This window comes from Astyanax mexicanus, chromosome 1, assembly GCF_023375975.1.
Source record: "Astyanax mexicanus isolate ESR-SI-001 chromosome 1, AstMex3_surface, whole genome shotgun sequence".
Taxonomy (NCBI): domain Eukaryota; kingdom Metazoa; phylum Chordata; class Actinopteri; order Characiformes; family Acestrorhamphidae; genus Astyanax; species Astyanax mexicanus.
Genome location: NC_064408.1, coordinates 39,192,326 through 39,216,016, shown reverse-complemented (window position 1 = coordinate 39,216,016; position 23,691 = coordinate 39,192,326). Strand labels below are relative to the sequence as shown.

The window sequence follows — 23,691 nt, the reverse complement described above, 5'->3', positions numbered from 1 at the left end:
GTGCTGCTGCTAAAGCTGAGCGGCTCCTGCAGATTGAAGGCGAAGTTTTCTAAAACCCGTCACTCCTGTGACCGGTGATTTGTAGTTTTGAGTCCCTACAGCCTCTGTAGATCTGTATCTGTCTCTCACATTCAGAAAAAAGATTTGATTCTTCTCTTCCTCCTGTTCTCTCTATTTGAGTGCAGGAAAGTGATGTACAGCTGAGGGTGTTCACTAATCGTTAATATTATTCTCTCGCTCGTGTTTATTGTTGTTTGGACTACAGTTTTTCTCTGGTCACGTGAGTTCAGGTCACGCGTTTTCTGCTGCGGTACTGCTTGCCATGAGGTCAAAGTTGAACCATATTGAAAGCGGTGAGCGGCAATGTGGTAGAGGCATGGTTATGGGCGGGGAAACGCGCCATGTTCCGCTCTGCTCCGCGGCAGCGACGCACCGCTCTACCGCTCTAGAAATAATTGAATCCTATGGGCGTCAGTGTACCACGTCGCACCTACCGCGTTCGGTGTGTAAGCACCTTCGTTGCTATCTTGGCAGTGAATTATCAACAGGCATACACCGCCACTTGTTTCACACACGTGGAAATGCAGCAGTGCACAAACCCAAGAACAGATGCACCCCTGAAATAGCAATGTGCCAAAGTCAGAGCACACCTGCCTCTTAAAGTGAAATGCCGTTGGGTTTAGGTCACGTTACGCCCAAAACACACCTGATTAATTAAGAGAGTTCCCCATAAATTCATTAAAAAATAATTCCGTGAGGTCCATTTGTTGTACAGACCTAATTACATTAATATCCATTAATAAACACCATAGTTCCATTTATAACATCTGGCCACAGGTTTCTATTGAAGGAATTAAAGGAAGTGTGTTGATAGAGATGTTGATTAGGATGGAAAGTGGTGCTGTTCTTTAAGGTCTGTTTAAGCTGTTCTGTGAGAAAAGTAAACACACTCGTCCTTATCTGCGCCCTGTCCCAGTTTACCGCCATTAATCATTTACACACTTCACTGATAAACACACAGCAGTTCCGCTTCAGGTCCACGCGATTTATTAACATTCCCTCAAATATCCTGCACACAGTCGTATGGGGGAGGTAGACTGCAGTGTGCGTCTCGGTGTGTGTGTGTGTGTGTGCGTCTGTGTGTGTTTACTACAACATAACTCAAAACAATCTCAAGGACAGATCCCTTAAAATTCCTCAGTTCTTTTTAAAGAGCCCATATCCTCCATTTCTAACTGGTTCTATTGTCCCACCTAAAATAAAGTCTCAATCAACTCGGATAACAATGGGTACCTCATGCTTTTAATTATTACATTACATTACATTACATTACATTACATTTGGCAGACGCTTTTGTCCAAAGCGACTTACAATGGTCAAGTACAAAAGTAATAGAAGTTACGATAAACATTTTTTAGATAGGGCTTAAAGGAGGTCGAAGGGAAAAAGGGATAGAGAAGTGAAGAAGGGGAAGAAGGAAATGAGGTTGGAGTAGTTAGTGTGTTAGAGGTGTTAAGAGAGTAAGTGCTCTTTGAAGAGCTCTGTCTTCAGGAGTTTCTTAAAGATAGCGAGAGATTCTTCTAATCTGGTAGTAGAAGGTAGTTTGTTCCACCATTGGGGAACTCTGTATGAGAACAGTCTGGATTGCTTTGTGTGAATGTTTGTTTGGCAAAGCGAGGCGACGTTCATTGGAGGAGCGCAGCGGCCGGGAGGTAGCGTAAGCCTTCAGGAGTGATCAGTGCAGGTAGGAAGGAGCTGTTCTGTCATCACCTTGTAGGTGATTGTAAGAGTTTTGAATTTGATGCGAGCATCAACTGGTAGCCAATGGAGCTCAATGAACAGCGGGGTGACGTGTGCCCGTTTTGGCTAATTATAGTACTACAGTTTATGTAAATGCTCTTTCTACTAACTTAAGTTTTTAGTCATGTGTCACAATCAGCACTATCTTCACATTTCACATTCTTTCTTTTTGTTAATTGACATTAGTGTGTGTACACTCCCTCACAGCAGCTCAAGGGTTGACATAAATCATAGCTTCAGTTCATCTTAGCAGCAAACAAAACAAATGAAAATGTAAATTGATTTCATGAACGAATTCTGAAAATGCACTTTCACTGTTGAAACATTACAAATACTGGATACACCAGTAATCCACTGGAAAAATTGTCCTTTAGATTGCCCTGTAAACTTAATGAAGGCGGTCTGAGACACACTTGGTCTGGGAGAAGGGGCGGGTGTATGTTTATGTTTTAGCTAAAGCTGTTTACATCTAAATTTAAGATGCTAAATAGAAAGCTGTTGGGTTTAGTTAAAGCTGTGTGCATTTAAACTAAAGTTGTTGCATAGATTTCTATTTAAAGATGTGTAGGTTTTAGGTGCTCCACAGCTCAATCGTGTGGGAGATTATGTTATAATATTATACCCCCCATGCCTGGCAGTGTATACCTTAAGTATAGTTCCCTGAAGGTTCATGTTTATCTGCTTTAGATTGTCCTATTTTATTGGCAATGCTTTCTGTGAGCATGTGCATCAGCAATGGGAGCAACTTGAAGATGCTGGATTCGTTCATCACTGGGTGCAGCCACAAACATTTGGACATATAGTTTATGTATGTGTGTGTGAGTTCTTTACAGAGGCTGATATAAACCATGCTCAATACTGTGGGCGGAACATGAATGTTTCTTCTCTGCAGAAGTGATGAATGATGAGTGTTGCGGTTGGAGCCCCTCCCCCTGTCAAGGTTCTGTTTGATATGTGTGTGTGTGTGTGTGTGTGTCACTGGCTTTCTTCAGGTCTCTAAATCACACAAAGAGCAAAACAACCAGAGACCACCTGAGGCCCACTGTCAATCAAACTGCTGTAAATTACAGACATTTAATCATCCAAAACAGGCAAGCGCGCACACACACCCACACACACCCACACACACACACACACACAGTGACAGCAGAAGGAGCCATAATCACACTATACAGAGTAACATGATGTGATATTTAAAACTTTAGAGGAGGAGCAAAGGAGCCCTGCTTAACACTTTATAGAGATAGATGTATATCAGACTATACAGTATAGAGATTTTATTCATTTAATTTATTATTTAAGTCAATTTGTAGTTTTCTATGGGTCCACCTTTGGGACATTTACTTATAAATAACATGATGTATGTTCTGTTTCAGGAAGATCTCTATAGCCAATCTGAGCCAATAATAAGAAAACATTCAGCAGCCCAGGAGCTAATAACTGCTCTTATATCCAAAGGCTGGTGTTAGGCAGTATACGGTTCCTCTGGTCAGAGCTTAAATAGCTGTACAATTACTCAAAACAACAAAGAGAAGTGAAAGAAATGGATATTACTATAAAATAAAACAGTATTATTCTAGAGGTTATGTGTTATTAGTATTATTGGTCTATATTACAGCTATGAATATTATTGGTGTTATTGATTATATATATATATATATATATATATATATATATATATATATATATATATATATATGTAATAAACACAATTTTATTTCATTAACAATTGTATATATACAATATATCACCTATCACCCAAAAAAGTAATCATGCCAGGCAACAGGCCAATTAGACACTGTAATTTTAATATACAGTATTTTATTGTGGCACAGTATAATTTTAACAGCATTTTAAAAGTGTGCACAAAGTACAGTGCTTATAAAGCAGATATAGTGTAGTGTAGTCTTATCTTAGTTCTATCTGGAAGTGCAGACTGAGCTTATTCATTTGTTTAGAAATCATATTTCTTAATCAGATTTCTTGGCCTTAACCAACTGTAAAACTCAGAGTATGCTGTTAACATCACCAATTAATTAATTAGATAACTGCAGAAATCAAATTATGTTTTGTGCTAAGAAATCAATTAATCAACAATAATTATAAATTTCACTTTTTCATATACAATCTCCATATGAACCTATTTATAACCTAGAACACATTTTTATATAAGTACAGGATGTATGTAACTGCTGTACAACATGAGGGACATCTTGTGGTAAGATGCTGTTACTGCATTGCAGAGGGCTTTTCTCTTGCAATGTATGGACTGTGTGAACTGGAGCGCTACAGTGATGACATACATGTTCAAAATAGGCTGTTGAACGATTATTTTTTGGTAAATATATGTACATTTATAATTTTTTTAACTTTATTGTGCCATGAAAAGACAATAAAAAACACCTGAATGGTTTTTGGCTGGTTAAAGTGTTATAAGACTAAAACCTCAGATATGGCTCTTCTAAACTGTTGAAAAATAGTTCTCCACTTTTAGAGTATTGAGTACACGTGTATGTTAGTAGAAACATAGTTGTATTTTAGGAGCTGATAGTGAAGTATGCACTATTTTAGTTTTTTAATGTTAATTTGGCACAAAAAAACTAGACGAACTTAAAAACACAGATCATGCTAACTGCTAAGTGCTACTTTGAAATCTGGAATTATAGCTAGCTTCACTGCCAGCGTCCCTTACAAATTAATATATCATGACTGAACTCTGACCCTAAGAAAATCATATTTAATATCCGAATAGTGCTTCTTTAGTTTATAATAGGAAATGCTAGGTAAATGTCACTAACTAACGCTGGACACATCCAGATTTTTATTGTTTGGTAAATCTCTGTGGTTTTAAAAAGTTGAACGATTGTGCTTATTAAGATTTTTTCACCATTTTTTTCACCAGTGTTTATATGATACTGCACAGCAGTTTAAAGGTTAGTGTTAGTTGTGAGATGTTAATGGTTTGATGGTAATGGTCAGCTCCTTCCCCAGTGGAGGAGGGATATATCTCTCTTCTCTCAGCAGCCGTAACAACAGTTCCTGAGCGTCCTGAGGCCAGTGGAAAAGCCGGGTGCTCTGCAGCCACATCGGAACATGACTCTTTGGAAAGACAGAGAAAAGAGACACAATCAAATTAACATTACAGTTTTATGTCTTATGTTTTTTCGTGATAAATATACAGCTCTGGAAAAAATTAAGAGACCACTTCAGTTTCTGAATCAGTTTCTCTGATTTTGCTCTTTATAGGTTTATGTTTGAGTAAAATGAACATTGTTGTTTTATTCTATAAACTACAGACAACATTTCTCCCAAAATGAGAAATGGCTGAAATAACAAAAAAGATGCAGAGCTTTCAGACCTCAAATAATGCAAATAAAACAAGTTTATATTCGTAAAGTTTTAAGAGTTAAGAAATCAATATTTGGTGGAATAACCCTGGTTTTAAATCACAGTTTTCATCTTGGTATGTTCTCCTCCACCAGTCTTACACACTGCTTTTGAATAGCTGTATGCCACTACTGGTGCAAAAATTCAAGCAGTTCAGCTTGGTTTGATGGTTGTCATCATCTATCTTCCTCTTGATTATATTCCAGAAGTTTTTTAATTGGGTAAAAAAAAAACTCATCATTTTTAAGTGGTTTCTTATTTTTTTCCAGAGACGTATATCATTTTGCCTGAAGTTTGATATAGATAACAATAATCAGAATGTAGAAGAGCATGAAAGTCATTAAACACTGTAAAAATGAAAAACAGCCATTATGTTTTAATGTGGTCTCCACAAACGTTTGGACATTATGTGAATAGTCTTATGCCTTGGCTGAAGGACTCAGTTGGAAGTGACGGGGAATGATTTAATATGGATTTAAACATGTTGTGCTCTTACTCACCTGGTTGGCATTGGGGAAGAGTACAGGGACGAGTCTGAAATTCAGACAACGCTGCTGGATAAACTCGTTCTGGATCTGAAAGAAAAAATCATCCAGTGACTAAACACTGGAACCCATTCTGACACAATCGAGCCGCAGCCTTCCACAAGCAAACCACAGCTTATTAAACAAATCACCCTGCTCAGTCTGCACAAGACATGTTAGAACAGCTCACTATCAATTTACAAGAAGTCTTTACAACACCCAATCATTATCTGAGGTAATGCAGCAGTTCATCCAAAAATTATAACACTAATATTTTTACTGAACATTAGTGTGTTTGCTCCCCTAATATCTTTACAATGTGTTTCAATCAAGATTATACTATTTTTAATTGTTTTGTATTATAGTTTAATTAAATCTGGTTTTCACTTTTTCTCCTCCAATTCAGTTTTAATTAGTTTTTAGATTGGGTTGACTAGTTTTTATTAGTTTTTATTTTTATTATTAGTGCTTAGTTTTAGTTCAATTTTATGAATCTACTATAAATTATTTTTTTTTCATATTTCGGATTATTTGTGTGATGCAGGATTCAAAAAGGTGTTATGTAATAAAGAAAAATTAAAAATAAAGCATTTAAAAAAATATTCAGTTACTGTGAGACCTGTGAGACCTGAGTTACTGTAGAACACACATGAACATAAAACATACATCACATCAGAGAGCTCAACCTGAGAACTGCTCAAGTGGAGGGGCTTATGAATAATTTAACAAACATGAAAACGAATGGTATTTTATCTGTAATTTCAATTAGTTTTAGTTTTATAAACTCTCAATACAGTTCTAGTTAGTTATCGTTTTTTCCTTTTTAATTATCATTTCTTTTAGTTTCAAAAATAAATTCTTTTAGTAACAAAAATGCTTTTTCACTTTCAGGTTTTCGATATTTCGTTTGTTTACATTAATTAAAATAATTTTAGTTCTAATTACTGTCTAATTTATTACTAACCCATACCTTATCTAACAAATCAATTATTCATTATTCTGGTCCAATACACTGGACCAAAATAAATCAATATGCATGTTATTGTCACTGTGTGCAAATAAAAAAAAAGCTGGTAGATACCAAAATAAAAAAATGTCAGTTTTAAAAGGAAATTCATTATCATCTAATAATCAAGATTTATTAAAACTGAAGCACTTTTGAAGAGAAAACAAAAACATAGATCACAATTTGTGTGGGTGTGTGTTTGAGCGCGTGTTTGGCCTTACCTGTGTGTATATGTATTTAGTGTGTAGTCCGTGTTGGTCTGACCCATCCCCTTCCACATCAATCTTGTATTTGGGACTGATGACCACAATAATGAGCACAGATTTCTACAAAACAAACCCAGATTATAAAAACAATCGTAATTCTAAAATCAACTCAGGTTCAAAATGATACATACAAGTAAATTTACTGATCAACTACACGTGTGGTTAATTGTATCACTTTAATGTAGGCTGTATCTGATGTTCTCGTGTTGTTTGTTCTGTCCTGCAGTAAGTTTACAGGCACTGTGCTGAGAGTAAATCGGATGATAAATTAATGAGAGTGGAATTCAGTAAATGAGTAACTCTTACATCCTTTAAATAGCTATCCATCCACTTATTCATGTCCATCTGCCGCACAGCGTTATCAAAGATATCAATCTGTAAAAGAGACAGAAGTTGTGAACACTTGCCATCACAGAGCATGTTACAGAACACAGCCTGCAGAAACAGTACCAGCATAAACAAATACCGCCTGTTATATTGGCAATATATGGTTGTTTTCAGACTCACAGCAGGTCTGAAGCCTTGACTCATCAGGAATCTCACAAACGGGAACATCTCCTTTGCCGTGTCCACAGAATAGGTGATAAACACATTTCCTGAAACACAAATAAAAATTATATTAAAAGAGTTTCTACATATAAAAATATGTAACTTTGCATACTGTATGTAATATTAGTGCGTAACCAATGCACATGTCTGAATTAAGTAAATCCAGTGTTGGGGTAGTTACTAAAAAACAGTACTGCATTACAAACGCCATCTCTCACACAGAATGCTTTTGTTAAAGTTGCTCTCACTTTTTGAATTTACCTGACATTAAAACCTTTAAGAATATTTACATATTTGTTTTGAGTTCACTACCAAGCCATAATGGAAGCAATTATACCAAATTGTTTGGAATACTCTTCCTGATTCCGGATACACTGTTTTACCATAGTTCTACGAAGCTTTTGCGTCTAAAATATATTTCAAAATTCACTAAATATCTAAAACTACGTGAAGGAATACAGATAAAGTGTTGTGTGACAATAATTGTCCCCAAAGAAAAAAAAATAGTTCAGATATTACATTCCATTTTTTAAATTCACAGATGGGTTTGGATAATAATTAAAATGGTTATATTTGTTCTGTAGTCTCCTGTCATGGTTGAATCAGTGTCTTATTTAGGATGAGTCACCGCTGAATTATGTTTAGATTCTGAAAGAAAAATCAATGTTCATATTTAATATAGATTACATTTATTATAGATTATGTTCCCTTTTCATTCTATAGTTTATACTCTTAAAAGGAAGGCTTCTCCAGGCTTTAGTAAAGAGTTTATTAATGATTTTATATAGAATCAGCAACAGTCAAAATAAACATTTACATGCAGAAAAGGAAATTTATATTGAAGTAGACATAAAAGAACAATTAAAAACATAATTGATTGCTTATAAAACAGTAATAATGATTGTATTTATAAAACAAAGACATTTAAAGGTGTCCTTGGGCTAAAACCTTTTTCTTGTTCTTTGTGAAATAGTGTGTGCGTTTTCTGCTGCAGTGCTGTTTGCCAATCAGAGGTGATATGTTTGCATGTATAAATATTCATGAGCAAGAGCCAAAATCCTGTCTTTCTTCAGAGACCAGTAATTCAGTGATCTAAAGCAGGGCTAAATAGAAACACCAGAGAACCTTTTTTTACTGAAAACGGCTCACATGGCATTCACTCATACTAGAGACCACAACTAGACATTTTAAAATGAATTTAAAAATGATGGAATAAGACTTTTTAATGCTGAACTATATTGTTGAAGATTATGTTTATATATGGTTAACCTTTTTCCATATTACAACTTACATTTTTTCAACAATATCATATCATCAGTACTGCAAAGACACTGAATTTTGCAGAAAGTAGAAAGTTTCCTTTAACTGATTACAATAATTTAAACTGTAAATAGTAATTACACAAATCAGTGCACTTTAGTGAACACGGTGCTATTTTTCTTTCTATGTATAGAAATGTGTAAACTGTTTTCCATTAAAATAAATAAATCCATTAAATGTGATTAACAACTTCAGTTTTTAAATAGCGGGTGCTTCACTTACGGCAATTGTCAGGGAGACTAATGGTCCTCCTCATTTCCTGCATGGGTGTGGGGCCTGTGATTGGCTGAGACGGCTGGACGCACACCTCCGACATCAGCTCTCTCACAGGAGCCGTGGACGTGGCCTGTGGTGTCGCCACTGGAACCTTGTGAACATGTGGGGATGGCCTATGGAGGTCCACACAGATAATAAAAAATTGTGAATATTTTCAAAGTCAGGCGCTGCACTTGTCTAAGCCTAATTACAACATGTAGAAACATCAAGAGAAAACAAACCACTGGACTGTACCCAGGTGTCTCTGCACTACCTGGCCAGGTAGACTGGTATGTGTGCATTACCTGGGTTGTGGGTTTTGATCAAACCAGGCAGGATTTACTGGGGGCTGCTGACGGTGGCAACCCCTGGGGCATCGAGCGTCTACAGAACAAATAACAACACATTATAAAATAATTACAGAAAAAACATTTCGTTTACACAGCATTTTTTAAATGTATGCTATTAATAATAAAAGGTAAAATTAATAAAAAAAATTAATAAAAGGTAATATAAAGAATAGTAGTTACTGAATAATCAGATGTTACTGAATAATGACCATTATTCCAAATAATTCATAGTAATTAATAAATTATTTAAATTTACTAAATAATGTATAGTAGAGACTGAATAATTTATATTTGAAACTGTTTATTTAGTAGATACTAAATAATTCATAATAGATACTGAACAATTTGTATTTGTTCCTGAATAAATTATAGTAGATACTGAACAATTTGTGTTTGTTACTGAATAATTTACAGTAGATACTGAACAATTTGAATAAGTTCCTGAATAATTAATAGCAGATACTGAACAATTTCAATAAGTTCCTGAATAATTCATAGTAGATACTGAACAATTTGAATTAGTTCCTGAATAATTCATAGTAGATACTAAACCATTTGAATTTGTTCCTGAATAAGTTATAGTAGATACTGAACAATTTGAATTTGTTAGTGAAAAATGTATAGTAGATATTGAACAATTTTAATTATTTCATAAATAATTTATAGTAGATTCTGAGTAATAATTTATTTAAATTATTTAAATTATTTAAATTGATTACAGAATAATGTGAATCTTTATTTACTGTATAATGAATTGAATTAGTTACTGAATAATTCATAGAGAATACCAACTAATTCACAGTGGCTACTAAATAATGACCTTAAAGAACCACTGGAACTCACCCATAGCATTGGCTGGCAGCTGGCAGTGTCCATCATGCCCAGGGTGTCTATAGTGATTTGCCAGTCTATACTCAATGCCCTCAACATCTGATCGGAGAGGGCCAGGCATCTCCAGGCTTTCCTCATCATCCTCCCTAGGAGGATTCCTCTGCTCGCGAGGGAAGAGAGCAGAGAAACCCTCACACAGGTCATCCATACGGGGGCGCTGTCTGTAACTGTCAGGGTTGGCCACTGAAAGGAAGGCAAATTTGAGACATAAACATAGAAAACTAATTAATGTATAGAAAATGTAGATGTTCAGCTGCAGATGTCTTCACCTGGAACTGTCACACTTTATCCTGTGTCTGCTTTATGTTTCCCTATTTTGGTCCCATGTGCTTCTGTCCTCAGTTCCCAGCCATGTGCTCTTTATCCCCGCCTGTCTAATTTGTAACCCCACCCCCTTGTTACTTGTTCCCAGGTCTCCCTTGTCTGTGCCTTTGTATAAATACCCCATATGTTACTTTGTTCTCTCTCATGCTTTTTGTGTTTGACCCTGTGTCTTTGTGTGAGCTTTAGCCTCTGTATTTTAATCCTGTCCTAGTAGACCCAGTCTTTTGTTTGATTATTCTTTATTTAAACCTTAAGTTTAAAGTTTTGTGTAAGTTTTGTGTAAGTTTAGTTTCTGGTTTGTTTTCTTTAGTTTATGTTTCTTTGTTTGCTTATATTGCTTGTTTGTTTATTATTCTTATTGTAAGTCCTTTGTTTTATAGTCTTTGTTTCTGTAGCCCTAGTGTTTGTTATACTGCTCTAGTGTTTTTTTTTTTTATTATTTCAGATATGGAAAATAAACTATCCCTGCATTTGCATCCTGCCTTCGATGTGTTACAGCAATTATATACCATAGATGTTACATTAGTTTTTTATTTTTCAGGTTTTATTTTGCAGACTCTACTGAAAACACTCCTCACTGCTGTGGGCTGTGAATAATGTCAGATAATTGTGCTAGGAGATACCAGAGTGCCACTCTGGAAAACAGTGACAAAACAAAATCTCAGAATTGGACCGAGAGTGTAAAACAGAAAATACCAGACCCATTAAAATAGATCTGGATGTGCCCCAATTCTATTTAACTAGCTCTACTGGTCACTGGGCACTACTGTTGCTTTTAATCTCTTCAAACTTCTGACGTCGGACTTCTAAAAAGTGATTTATTGTAATAACCATCATGTATTAGAATTTACCAGCACAGATTATTTAGGTGTTTGTACCTGGGGGACGGTATGGGTGGTGTAAATATCCATCCATAGCCTCACGTGACATCCAATGTCTGTCAGAGGGGGGTGTGGCTAAAGGATAGACAGGTTTGGTGATTTCTGATCTAGACTCTGGATGCCTTAGGGAGCCTTCTGGGTAATCCACTTTAGCTACATCGTTCACAGTGACGTTAACACAGTTAGCTTGTCCCGAACACTGCTCACACACCGGCCAGGCCAGGTTCAGCGATGATGAGGTCATCGACTCGTCCATCTCAACCGGGACACTTGGGTGACAACAGGACACATCTAATATAAAAATTATAAACAGAAAAGATTTAATGGTAATCTGAATTAAATGGTCCATTTCATTTATTTAATTAAATTATTTAATACTCCCAGAACTCCAGTTAATATTTGTGTTCATGAGCATATGAACCAAAAACAGCTAAAACTCATAAATACACAATGATTTTTAAACCTCTCTTTATCACCTAGTAATATTCCGTTTATTACTGTGCTTTTAAATTATGTAAATTACCTGTTTTGGTTGGGCCTAATCTGCTGTAGGTTGAAAAGGTAGATCTAACTGCTATTGACTGAAAGGTGGAGCTAATCTGCTGTAGGCTGAATGGGTGGAGCTAAACTGCTGTAGGCTGAATGGGTGGAGCTAAACTGTTGTAGGTTGAATAGGTAGATCTAACTGCTATTAATTGAATGGGTGGAGCTAAACTGCTGTAGGCTGAATGGGTGGAGCTAAACTGTTGTAGGTTGAATAGGTAGATCTAACTGCTATTAATTGAATGGGTGGAGTTAAACTGCTGTAGGTTAAATAGGTAGAGCTAACTGATATTAATTAAATGGGTTGGACAAAACTGCTGTAGGCTGAAGAGGTGGAGGTAAACTGCTTTAGACTGCTTACGTAAATAAATGGGGACTAAACATTACATCGCAAAAACAAAGAATTCAAAACATTTTTAAAGATTTTTGACATTTAATGTTACTGTATTTGTGTGTTGTACTCATATCTATTTAATCTTTCAACAGGAATATTTGTACACAAAAACTGCATGTGTAAACTGAGCTGGGAGGAATTGTTGTTTTTACCTGTAAATGATGTCATCGCTGTGCAGGTCCTTTATTCAGCAGAGATTATGTAATACAGCCTCAGTCCCACTCTTACTGAAACAGCATCAACAATACACCATCTTGTAGAGGAAACAGAATAAACAATGAAAAAAAAATCCACTAAAAATGAATATGTAAGCTAGACTGAAAACGCTAGTCTTTACAGAAAACAAATGGCAAATACTACCTGTTTTATATCACCACTGATCTAAATTAATATGATACGATTGCTATTATTATTAAATAAAAACAGAATGTGTGATATAAACACAGTTAAATGCGCAACTTTATTTGGAGATAAAATCCTAATGCTCCAGCCTCGAGACAGCAAATGGAGATGGTCTGAAGACTGTCTGGTATAAAACAAGCCTATACACCAGCATTTAAATATACAACCAGTCATTGATTTACATTGATACAGCTTAGAGGTGAAGTTAATTTTAATTATGCCCAACACTATACTTTTTTCATACAAAAGTATTGGGAAACCTAGAGTAAAAAGGCATTTTATATCTCTAACTAGAGTCTTTAAATGTAAAAAAAATTATAGATCAGAAAGAGTGAGATTCCATGTAAATCAATGATAAAATATATTAGTTAGAATTAAATAGAGGATTAGTTGGATAAGTTTTCCTAATTTGTTGTCCTAAATTAAGTAACTCACTAAAACGAAAGAAAAAAAAACTTTTTTTAACATACAGTAAAAACTTAGTTAGGACTAACTAATACTAATACTAGATATTGATAACTTTGGTAATCAAGTATTTGATGAGTATATGGAGAAAGGGCTGATATGTGGTCATGTGGCGATATAGGTTTGTAGAAAAGTGCTATTTGATGTTGTATAATATCATTTTGTATTGAATTTGTCTAGGTTTTATACCAATGGCCCGATTTACTCCAGAACATACCGTACTCTTCACACTTTTTTTCAGAAAGTTATATTTTTTAAATATATAGATACAGCTCTGGAAAAAAATAAGAGACCACTTATGTTTCTAAATCAGTTTCTTAGATTTTGCTATTTATAGGTATATAATTGAGAAAAATGAACAGTGTTTTTCTCCCAAATTCCCCCCCGAAAATTGACATTTAGAGCATATTTCTTTGCAGAAAATTTAAAAAATGGCTTCAGTAAAAAAAATGCAGAGCATTCAGAGCTCAAATAATGCAAAGGAAACAAGTTCAGATTCATAAAGTTTTAAAAGTTCAGAAATCAATATTTGGTGAAATAACCCTGGTTTTTAATCACGCACACACAGACACACACACACACACACACACACACACATACACACAAATATATATATATATATATATATATATATATATATATATATATATATATATATATATATATTGTCATGGCCTTGCTTTAAAGTCACTTTAAGCTAAAATTGGCACACTTCACCCCAATCTCTCCCCTATGCGGTGTGTCAGCAGCAGCAGCAGCGCAGGCTCGGTATTTAGCATTAGCATTAGTTACCGGTCTGTTTGCCGTCTCTCAGCTTGTTCCCTCTCTACCTGCTCGCTTTGTAAACATCCCTAATTAATGTCACCTGTAGCTGAACATCGTTATAAACCCTTTATAAGCGGTTAAAGGTGGTAAAACTGAAAACAAACACCACTTTTCAGTGTAAGAAGCTTGGTAGCTAACGTTGTGTTAAAGCCTGGATACAGTTTCACTTTTAGTCAGAGTTAATCATACTCTCAACTAGAGCTAGAGCCTCACACTCACACAGCCGACTAAACACACACACACACACCTGCTCAGACAACTAGCTTAAAACAGCCATTATAATAAACTTTACAAACACAGTGAACTCCCCTGTGCCCTGATACAGCAGTCATATTAAAGTGAAAGATGTGTAAATGTGTTATTAGAGCTATAAATGTGTTCTTTGTGTGTGTTGGGTCTCTTACCTCCTGCTGTGTGAGTTACCTGCGCAGGTGTGTGATCACTCTTCCTGTGAGAGGAGCTTCCCGGAACTCACAGCGCTGTATATGCAAATCAGCCTTCACCTTTATCTGCAGGGTCGTTGGCTGGTTCCGCGTGCCGAGTATAATCCCCAAGCACCTGAACTCACAGCGAGCCACAACAAGTCACTTAACAGGTAGCCTATGCAAATTTACACAAGAATAGCAGAGTAAACACACACATACAGTGGCGTGAATAAGTATTAGCCCCCTTACAGATTTCTTTTGTTTTTGCTTTTTGTCATACGTGCATTTTTTTAGATTATCAAACAAACTTTAATACCGGACAAAGATAACCTGATTAAAGATAAAAAGCTATTTTTAAGTGATAATTTCATTTATTAAGGGGAAAAATATCCAAACCAATCTTTGCCCCCCATAAATTCACAGTTCAATTTTACAAACCACAACCAGGCCTGATTACTGCCAGACCTGTAGAATCAAGAAATCCCTTAAATAGAACCTGTCTGACAACAATTGGCAGCTAAATATCTCAAAAAGCAACACATTATGCCCCCATCTAAATCACTGATCATCTATCACTCTGCAAAAGGTTAAAAATGTAAAATTTCTAAAGCATATGGGACATTCCAGGATTCGGGTACATTTCAGGGGTGGTCACTTCTGAAAATTTGATCTTCAATTTGATCATTTTTAGTAAGTTGAGTGACACACACAACTTGGACAAACATATTTGGAAAAAAAAACTTGAAAATTGTTAGAGCACTTACTCTTGGTTTTGCCATGTGGGCAGAAAATGTCCTTGTGATGTAACTTCCTTTGTGTCAGTAGACAAATATTTTTAACTCTTTCTCTGCCAGGTAAAATTCCTTATGGTAACAGGGTTGCGCGCATGTCGTGGGAAACAACTTAATAGCATAAAAACTGTAACATGCAATACAATGTAGACCAAATAAGTTGTTTTCATATGGAGATGCATATCAATAATATACAAGAGGAAGTAATTTATTTAAAGCTTATTTTAATTTGCCAAAGGAGTTGGTCACCCAATGTGTGGGACAAGAGAAAACGGACATTTTTTGAGGTGGTCCAAAGGTATTCGGTCCTTTGAATATCTAAGGAATTTATTTTTTCCACCAAATTTTACAGTTTGTCTTATAACAAGTACATTGTTCACAAAAAATAGCCATTTAGATATTTTGGATATGTACATTTGAAATTTAAGTGGTGGAATAGGAAATGCACCAAAATCCTGGAATGTCCAATACCTAAAGATTTTATTCACAAATAGAGAAAACACGGAACACTGGTGAACCTTCCCAGGAGTGGTCGGTCAACTGAAATTATTGCAAAAGGGCATGGACAACTCATCCAGGAGGTCACAAAAAACCCAGAACAACATTTAAATAACTGCAAGTCTCTCCTCCCTCAGTTAAGGTCAGTGTTAATGATTCAATAATAAGAAAGAGACCCATCTCACATTTGCCAAAAACGTCTTGATGATCCCCAGAACTTTGGGTAAATATTCTTTGAACTGACGTGACAAAATCCCATTACATCTGGCTTAAAAATAACACATGAAGTCCTAAAAATAGATAAAGAGATCCCAGATGAACAAATGAGACAAAACTATTATACTTGGTTATTTATTTATTAAGGAAAATGATCCAATTACTTATTCATGAGGGACAAAAATGTATGTGAAGTTTGAAGGTGAAGTTTGAAGGATAACATTAACAACGATCTCTTAAACATTTACAGTGGAAAACTAAAGCATTACGTTAACCATGTCCAGAAGCAGCATTAACTTCTCACCACTCCATCACACAGTGGAAACGTGCAGTTTTGTCAGATTAACCACTATTAGATATTTCAACCAAAGATGAAAGGACCATCAAAACTGTTATCAAGAAAAAGTGCAAAAGACATTATGTGGTATGGGCTTGTGTCAGCATATTTCTATAATGGCAGCAGTAATGCTTAAAAGTGCTTTAAAATCATAAAACAGCATAAGCTGTGTTCCAGGATTCGCATGCATTTTCAACTAAACAATGGAAAAGCATATGCTGCACGCATAACAAAAGCATGGCTATGTAAGAGTACAGGTATAAGTCTGATCTGGCTGGAGTCCGACCTGTTCCCAGTTGAGAATGTGGGACAATGAAACCCCCACACTGTTACACCCTGAGACATTTTCACAGAATGAATGGGACAAAATAACAACTTCATAACTTTGTATTCATGATTCTAAACATCTTTTACATTTTGTAAGATGGAATGGCAACATTATGAAGTTGCAAAAGCAAGAAAAAAGTGCTTCAACCAACGTTTTGGATAAGGTGCAATCAAAAATAAAAAAACACTCCTCATCAAAAAGTCTAGCAAAAATAGACTTCTTTAAGTAAAAGCATGACATTTCGGCCCATGCTTCAAGGCCTTGGTCAGATATACCAAACACTACACAACAACTGACTTCTCTAAAAGCTTTTGCAAATTAAGAGAAGGTGTGGTCCACTAATGGAGAGGAAGGGTGGATCCCAATCTCCTCTTCCCCATCTAGTGGCCTAAATAGAGACATATAAAAAACATCTACATTAGGTCTGTAATTCCATCAACATTTGACAGGTAAAGGTACAATACATTCAGAAATACATTGTAAAATCTATTTCTAATGTTATAAAGTGGGAAATGCTTTACTGTCCGAACAGCCTTTTTTGAAATGTGTAGTTGGCCTGAAATACAGAAATGTATGTTAATCAACAAATAAAATTTACATATAAACACATAAATCATGAAATATCTGGTGGTCATGGTGTCTGCAATGAACAAAAAAAACTAATTAAAAGTAAGAAACACAGGAACTCTGAGTAGTATGTTCAGGAGATCGGCGGTTCGAATCCTTTTTGTGTAGCTTGCCATCGGCTACCGGTGCCCTGAGAGAGCACAATTGGCCTTGCTCTCTCTGGGTCAGTAGATGGTGCTTTCTCCACACATCACTCCAGAGGGCGATGTCGATCAGCACGAGGCACCTGTGAGCTGATGTATCAGAACCGAGTCGCTGCGCTTTCCTCTGAGCACGCTGTGATGCTACTCAGCAATGCTGCACCAGCAGCAGTTGGAAAAGAGGTGGTGTTTGACTTCACATGTTACTCATTTTAGTCCCATGTTAGTCTTCACTCTCCTGGTGTTGAGGCATTATTAGTGATAGGGGAGTGCTAATGAGTGGGTTGGGTAATTTGCTGTGTAGATTGGGGAGAAATGGGAAAAAAATTAATAAAATTATAAAAAAAAGTAAGAAACACAGATTTTTTACATTTACATTGTATACTAGTCTACCTTTTTTTACAAAAGTTACATATTTTTGTATTTGTTTATTTTTTCAAATGTCAAATGTCAAAATGTTTTTTGCAAACTTAGATTTTTCTAGTAAAACGGATTGGTGTCCTTAGTTTTAAAATGTGCTGGAGAAATCAGAGGTCGAAGATGGACGGGGGTCGTGGGGGGTCAAATCGTGAAAGCGTCTGAGTTTGATCAGCACAACTGAGACGGGGTCTCGGCCGCGTGTGTATTTGTGTTCGGCCACTGAAAACACCTTCATGGTGGTGTGTGTGAAGTAGGAGCCCAGCTCCCTGGCCTTGGCCCGGCAGGTCAGAGTGTTGAGCAGCTCCTGCCGGAAGCGGCGGCTGACCATGCAGTACAGCAGGAAGTTGGTGCTGGAGTTCAGGTTGTGCAGCATGTTCGCCACGTCGCTTACTATGTTGATGGGCATTTCGTAGTCATCACGGTCAAAGTCTTTGTGGTTGTAGATGGTGCGCAGGATGCAGTAGGTGACAAAGCGTGGCAGGGTCAGCACCACAAATGCCACAGAGATAGTGCCCAGCAGCAGCAGGGTTCGGCGGATGCTCCCCCGTGTCTTAGACCCCTGGATGGTCCGGCGCTCCTCCTTGGTGAAGAGCCGGCTGGAGCACAGCAGGTGATACGCGATCAAGGAGTTGAAGATGATGACGAGCATGATGGGGACGCCGCTGGACAGAAATGATGTGATCCAGACGACCACGGTGGAGTACAGAGCTTCACGGTAAATACACCGCGGCATGCTGACCACCTGACCATCCAGAGTCAGGTTCACCTGCAGCAGAGAGAGAAAGGCGATAAAGTATTTATTAACACTATTTATATTTATCAAAATCATTCAGCCCACATTGCACATTTACTGGTAGTTTATTAGCAAAATTTTAGGTATTGCGATAAAACCAATTAAACAAGAACTATTTAAATAGCTGGAAAAAAAAATATTTTTCTTGTTTTCTTTGAATTTAACACAAAATACCACTTTTAATACTGCACAATACTGCAACCACCTGATAAGAATCCCTCAAAAGATTTTATAAAGAATCAGGTGGCAAATTCAGGGTATCATTAGTTACATAAGTAGTATGTAGTTAAGATAAGACATATGAAGTACCTAAAGTGGCTATTGTTTTCTTATATTGACATATGATCGCATATTAGGCTTTTTTTACCTCCTTGACCTGAGCATGTACTTCAGATCAGCTGTTTGCTCTCCACTCGAGGAAAAGATGCTCCACATATGAGCTGCTAACTCATCCATTTCCCTTTATAAAGCTACGAGTCGTCTCTCAAATATGATATTTTTTGTTGTTGGTAAAGAAAGCAACATTTATACAAGTATCAATGTGCACACGTGAGGCATTTCAGGGACAGATTTGTTCACATTACACACAGATACAGCTCATTTACATTTGTGAACTGTCAAGAGCAAAAAATCAGATTTGAGCAATGTGCCTTAATATGATCCAAAAGAGTTTTCCAAAAAGCAAGGTGATAACTGCACTGCTTTCACTAAATGTACCTAGACATGTAGGTGGAGACAGGCACTGAGGCTTTAGTTTGCACAGTAAGGTGCAAACAACTTTATAGTACATTTAGTGACCTAAAATGCACAAGTAGGCCTTTTATGATAATTACATTATGAAGTTATTGTGCAGTATATTGACCTGACCTCAATCAATTTAGCTGACCTCAATGTTGCCTATTATGTTTAATTAGAGAGGAACAGTGCATTAACATGAAAGAGCTGGTGTGTAAACTTTGTGTCACATCTGGAGCATTTTCCAGAATCCCACTGCAGCTGACATCCCCCCCACATGTCCCTATTCCACCTATCATGAAATGTTCTCTGGCTTCCAGTCCCCTGAGTACTAACCACTTTCACCTGTCTCTTATTGAGCTTTTTGTATTTCAACCTGCCTCTTTGCCCTGTTTCCTTGCAAAGTATTGCCAACTTCTGTCACTGTATACTGGTATATGGATTTTTTATGTATGATTATTTATTCTTTCTGTGTGCCATTCTTATCTTGGTTCTCTGCTCTGGCTTGTTTTGTGAGTACACTTCTGGTTTGCCATTTTTGCTCTGTCATTCTAAAACAAATGCATTGTTTTATATATGTAAGCAAATGACTGGTTTGCTTTGCTTAACACTTTTTAAAAAACAAGTTTTTTGTTGCAAATTATTTTGTTTTTATTCTGAAACTATGAATATATGTATAATTTCTATATACTTTAATTAAATCTTTATTGCTCTTTAAAATTTTTGTAACTGCATTATTGTGCTATTATATAATCATTGTATCAGTGGCATAAAATTGTCTTAAAACTATTTATATCTGGACATACAGACATTCATGCATTTGCACGTATATACACAAGCACACTCTGCTGTGCAGTATTATAATACAGTTATTAGTGCAAAGAGCAGTACCTGTGCCACCACATTGATCCAGCCTGCTGGTATAGAGGCCAGGTGTGAGAGCAGGATAATGGTGGTGCAAGTGAGCAATGCGTGCCTGGCATGCAGGGGGCGCTGACAGCTCACTGTTGCCCTCAGAACCAAGAAGCGCTCAATGGTGAAGGCCACGACGACCCACGCAGAGCAGTAGAAGGTCCCAAACTGCAGGATGTTCATGATCCCGCACCACGGGTGGTAGTGCCAGAAGGGCTGGCTTTGCAGGAAGGTCAGACACAGGTCCAGCAGGATGACCCACACCAGGTAACAGGTATCAACCAGCGCCAGGCAGCTCAGGTAGATCCGGGCCGAGTCCGACATGCCACAGGTGCGGAAACGTATCATGTAGAAGGTGAAGAGATTTGCTGGAAGAGGAGAAGATGGGATGGAAATGTTTCACACAGTTTGTTTCAGTCAGTTTAGATTCAGAAAGTCTTATTTTTTCATTGTCACCTGTCACTCAAGTATTGGATAGCCAATTAGAACAAGCTTATAGAGTCCTGATAAATGTGGCAACTTAACTTAGAGATCAGGGGCCATATTTTACACCCTGCACAAAGCATGACACAATGCTCATTTCTATCTTATGTACTGCAAACCATCTTATTTTATGCCTTGCACTTACACCACTTAAATACCAACAAAGCTTATGAAAATATCTACACCGATGTGTGTGGGGGTATGGAAGTAAGGTGCGTTCAGGTAAATTGCTGGCGTATTGTAATCTTGGCAACAGAAAACACTGTTGTGTGACTGACTGTAAACAACCTAGACATCAGGCTGTCCTACCTTTAGCCTTTGTATGCCTTGTGTGTTTCCTTTTCTGTTTCAGTTCTGCCTTTCAGCCTGTTTTGTTGTCCCCCCACCTAGCTTGTTTGTTACCCCGCCTCCTTGTTAGCAGTTTCAGGTGTTTCTCACCCTCTTCCTGTATATAAGCCCTTTTGTTTCAGAGTCCTTCATGGAGTCTTTTGTGTACTTAGTGTGCTTAGTATGCTCTGTATGGGTGTCAGTTTTTTTGTTTGATCCCAGTGTTAATTTGATTTCTTGTTTTCTTAGTTTGATTATCTTTGTTCTTGTCTTTTTCGAGTTATCCTAGCCTTGCTTATTTATTTATTTATTTATTTATTTATTTATTTTGCTTTTCTCATGTTTGTTTTCTGTTTATGTGTCTTGCCCACCCAATCAGAAGTTAGGAATATATATATTTTTTAATAAAAATTGTAACTACTGATTGAGTGGACAGTCTCCTAAGTTGCTCATTGCCCACATTAAAGGTTAATGCTTATTGGACAACCAAACACGCACATTCTTAAACAATTACATTTAAAAGGCTGCAGCTGTGTTCCAACCAAACACTACAATGATAGAGAATGTGTAAATTAAAAGCTAGTTTATAACAATTTTATAAGTCTGAAATGACTACGTAACTACGTTCTCACTCTCAGCTCTAAGGTAACATTGTTTACCTCACCTACCTTTCAGCAGTTAATGTCTGTAGCTAATGCTAATGTGTTTTACATTACATTACCACCCTTTATTAATGCTTAGTAACGATTTGTATTATTGAGCTAAATATTCAATTAATAAACTGTAGAGCAGTTAAGATCAATTTGTCATCCAGAAATAACACCTTTATTGGTAGACTAACTAATTACCTAGCTTTTACCCAGTTTAGGGTTTCCTGTGGATGACCAGCTGGTCTTGAGCTGGATCTTTTAAGCAGGAATATGTTTTATAAAGTTGTCTTATTGTGAACCCAGTGGCTCAGTGAGTCACTCAGTGCCCTCAGTGCTGTATTTGTGTCTATTACCAGGTACTGGGACTCACCTGGAATACCCAGAATGCACAGCAGTGGGTAATACACCTTCTGAAAGGTGATGAAGGCGAGCACTCCGTCCATCACTGGCTCCTCAGAGTCAACACGCCCCCACAGCACCAGTGCTAATGCTGCAATAAAGCCATTACAGAAGTCCCCTTCACACACACACACACACACACACACATCAAACAACAGATAACACCACAGCCATTAGATTCAGTCTGAACTTTCCTCGCTGTTCTGAAATAAAAGAGCAAAATTTATGATGTGTTCACATCATACAGTGTTAGTCTATTATTTCTTTTTTATTCAGCTAGTAAAGAGAATTTGATTAAATTTACTGACTGTGCAGAAACGCCTTGTTTAAAGCATCAGACAAAAAAGTAACATTTACATTTGCAGTCGATTTTTCAAGATGTTTGATATCAGATGTATCCTTCTTTAATTTGCAAAAGTGGATGCAAGGCTACTGTTGCCAAGCTGGACAGTCTGATTCCCCTCGAGGACTGATAGTAGGACTAAGCAATATTGTAAAAAAAACAAAAAAAAACAAACAAAAAAACTTTGATATTCTTCCAACATATGAGTGATTCTCAATGACAATTAAATTTTTTTGTTTTTACATAATGATTTCAGTTTATATATATATTTCTGTAAACAATTAGGAGACCATTTCAGTTTCTGAATCAGTTTATCAGATTTTGCTATTTATAGGTATATGTTTAAGCAAAACATGTTCAAAAAAGTTTTGTTTTATTAAACAACAATAATTGATGACATTTCTCACAAATTCCATATAAAATATTGTCAAATGTTTGGAGAAAATGAGAAATGGCTGAAAAAACAAACAAGATGCAGAGCCTTCAGACCTAAAATAATGCAAAAAAAAGAAGTTCATATTCATAAAGTTTTAAGAGGTCAAAAATCAATATTTGGTGAAATAACCCTGGTTTTTAATCACAGTTTTCATGCATCTTGGCATGTCCTCCTCCACCAGTCTTACACACTGCTTTTGGATAACTTTATGCCACTCCTGCTGCAGAAATTCAGCTTGGATTGATGACTTATGATCATCCATCTTCCTCTTGATTATATTCCAGAGGTTTTCAATTTGGTAAAATCTAAAAAGAGCTGTTTATATATACACTATCTTATCTGGATTGTCACCAATCTAATCTCTGTAAACACACATTATAATTTCATCATCATTTATTTGGTTACTAAAAGGGTTTGAGAACCATTTAGTTTCTCAAAGATTGGACAATATTTGAAATCCAGTGATATTAATACAAGATGAACAGAAACATGGACACGTTCTCAGTAAAAAAACAACAACTCTTAACTCTGATCTCACATCCACAAATCACAGATAGGGTCACACCATGCAAAAAATATGTCAAATAACAGCAGTTTACAGTTTACAAATACACCAAAGCCAGAAACTATACAACAAATGAAATACATC

General features: G+C 36.5%; 2 protein-coding genes across 2 annotated transcripts; both read right to left on the bottom strand.

The window, feature by feature from the left end:
- Positions 1–3,587: 3,587 nt before the first annotated feature.
- traf3ip2a (TRAF3 interacting protein 2a) lies at positions 3,588–14,725 on the bottom strand. Its single transcript, XM_007259899.4, has 11 exons — positions 14,587–14,725; positions 12,643–12,743; positions 11,551–11,844; positions 10,301–10,531; positions 9,413–9,491; positions 9,075–9,241; positions 7,491–7,579; positions 7,290–7,358; positions 6,939–7,043; positions 5,688–5,762; positions 3,588–4,899 (listed from the first exon to the last, which is right to left on the bottom strand). Exons 2-11 carry the CDS (start codon positions 12,656–12,658, stop codon positions 4,741–4,743), a joined length of 1,284 nt encoding a protein of 427 aa, XP_007259961.2. The 5' UTR covers positions 12,659–12,743; positions 14,587–14,725; the 3' UTR covers positions 3,588–4,740.
- A 3,298-nt stretch (positions 14,726–18,023) lies between these two features.
- On the bottom strand, positions 18,024–22,362 carry LOC111191700 (probable G-protein coupled receptor 139). Its single transcript, XM_022667313.2, has 3 exons — positions 22,235–22,362; positions 20,384–20,772; positions 18,024–18,730 (listed from the first exon to the last, which is right to left on the bottom strand). Exons 1-3 carry the CDS (start codon positions 22,305–22,307, stop codon positions 18,053–18,055), a joined length of 1,140 nt encoding a protein of 379 aa, XP_022523034.2. The 5' UTR covers positions 22,308–22,362; the 3' UTR covers positions 18,024–18,052.
- Positions 22,363–23,691: the final 1,329 nt, after the last annotated feature.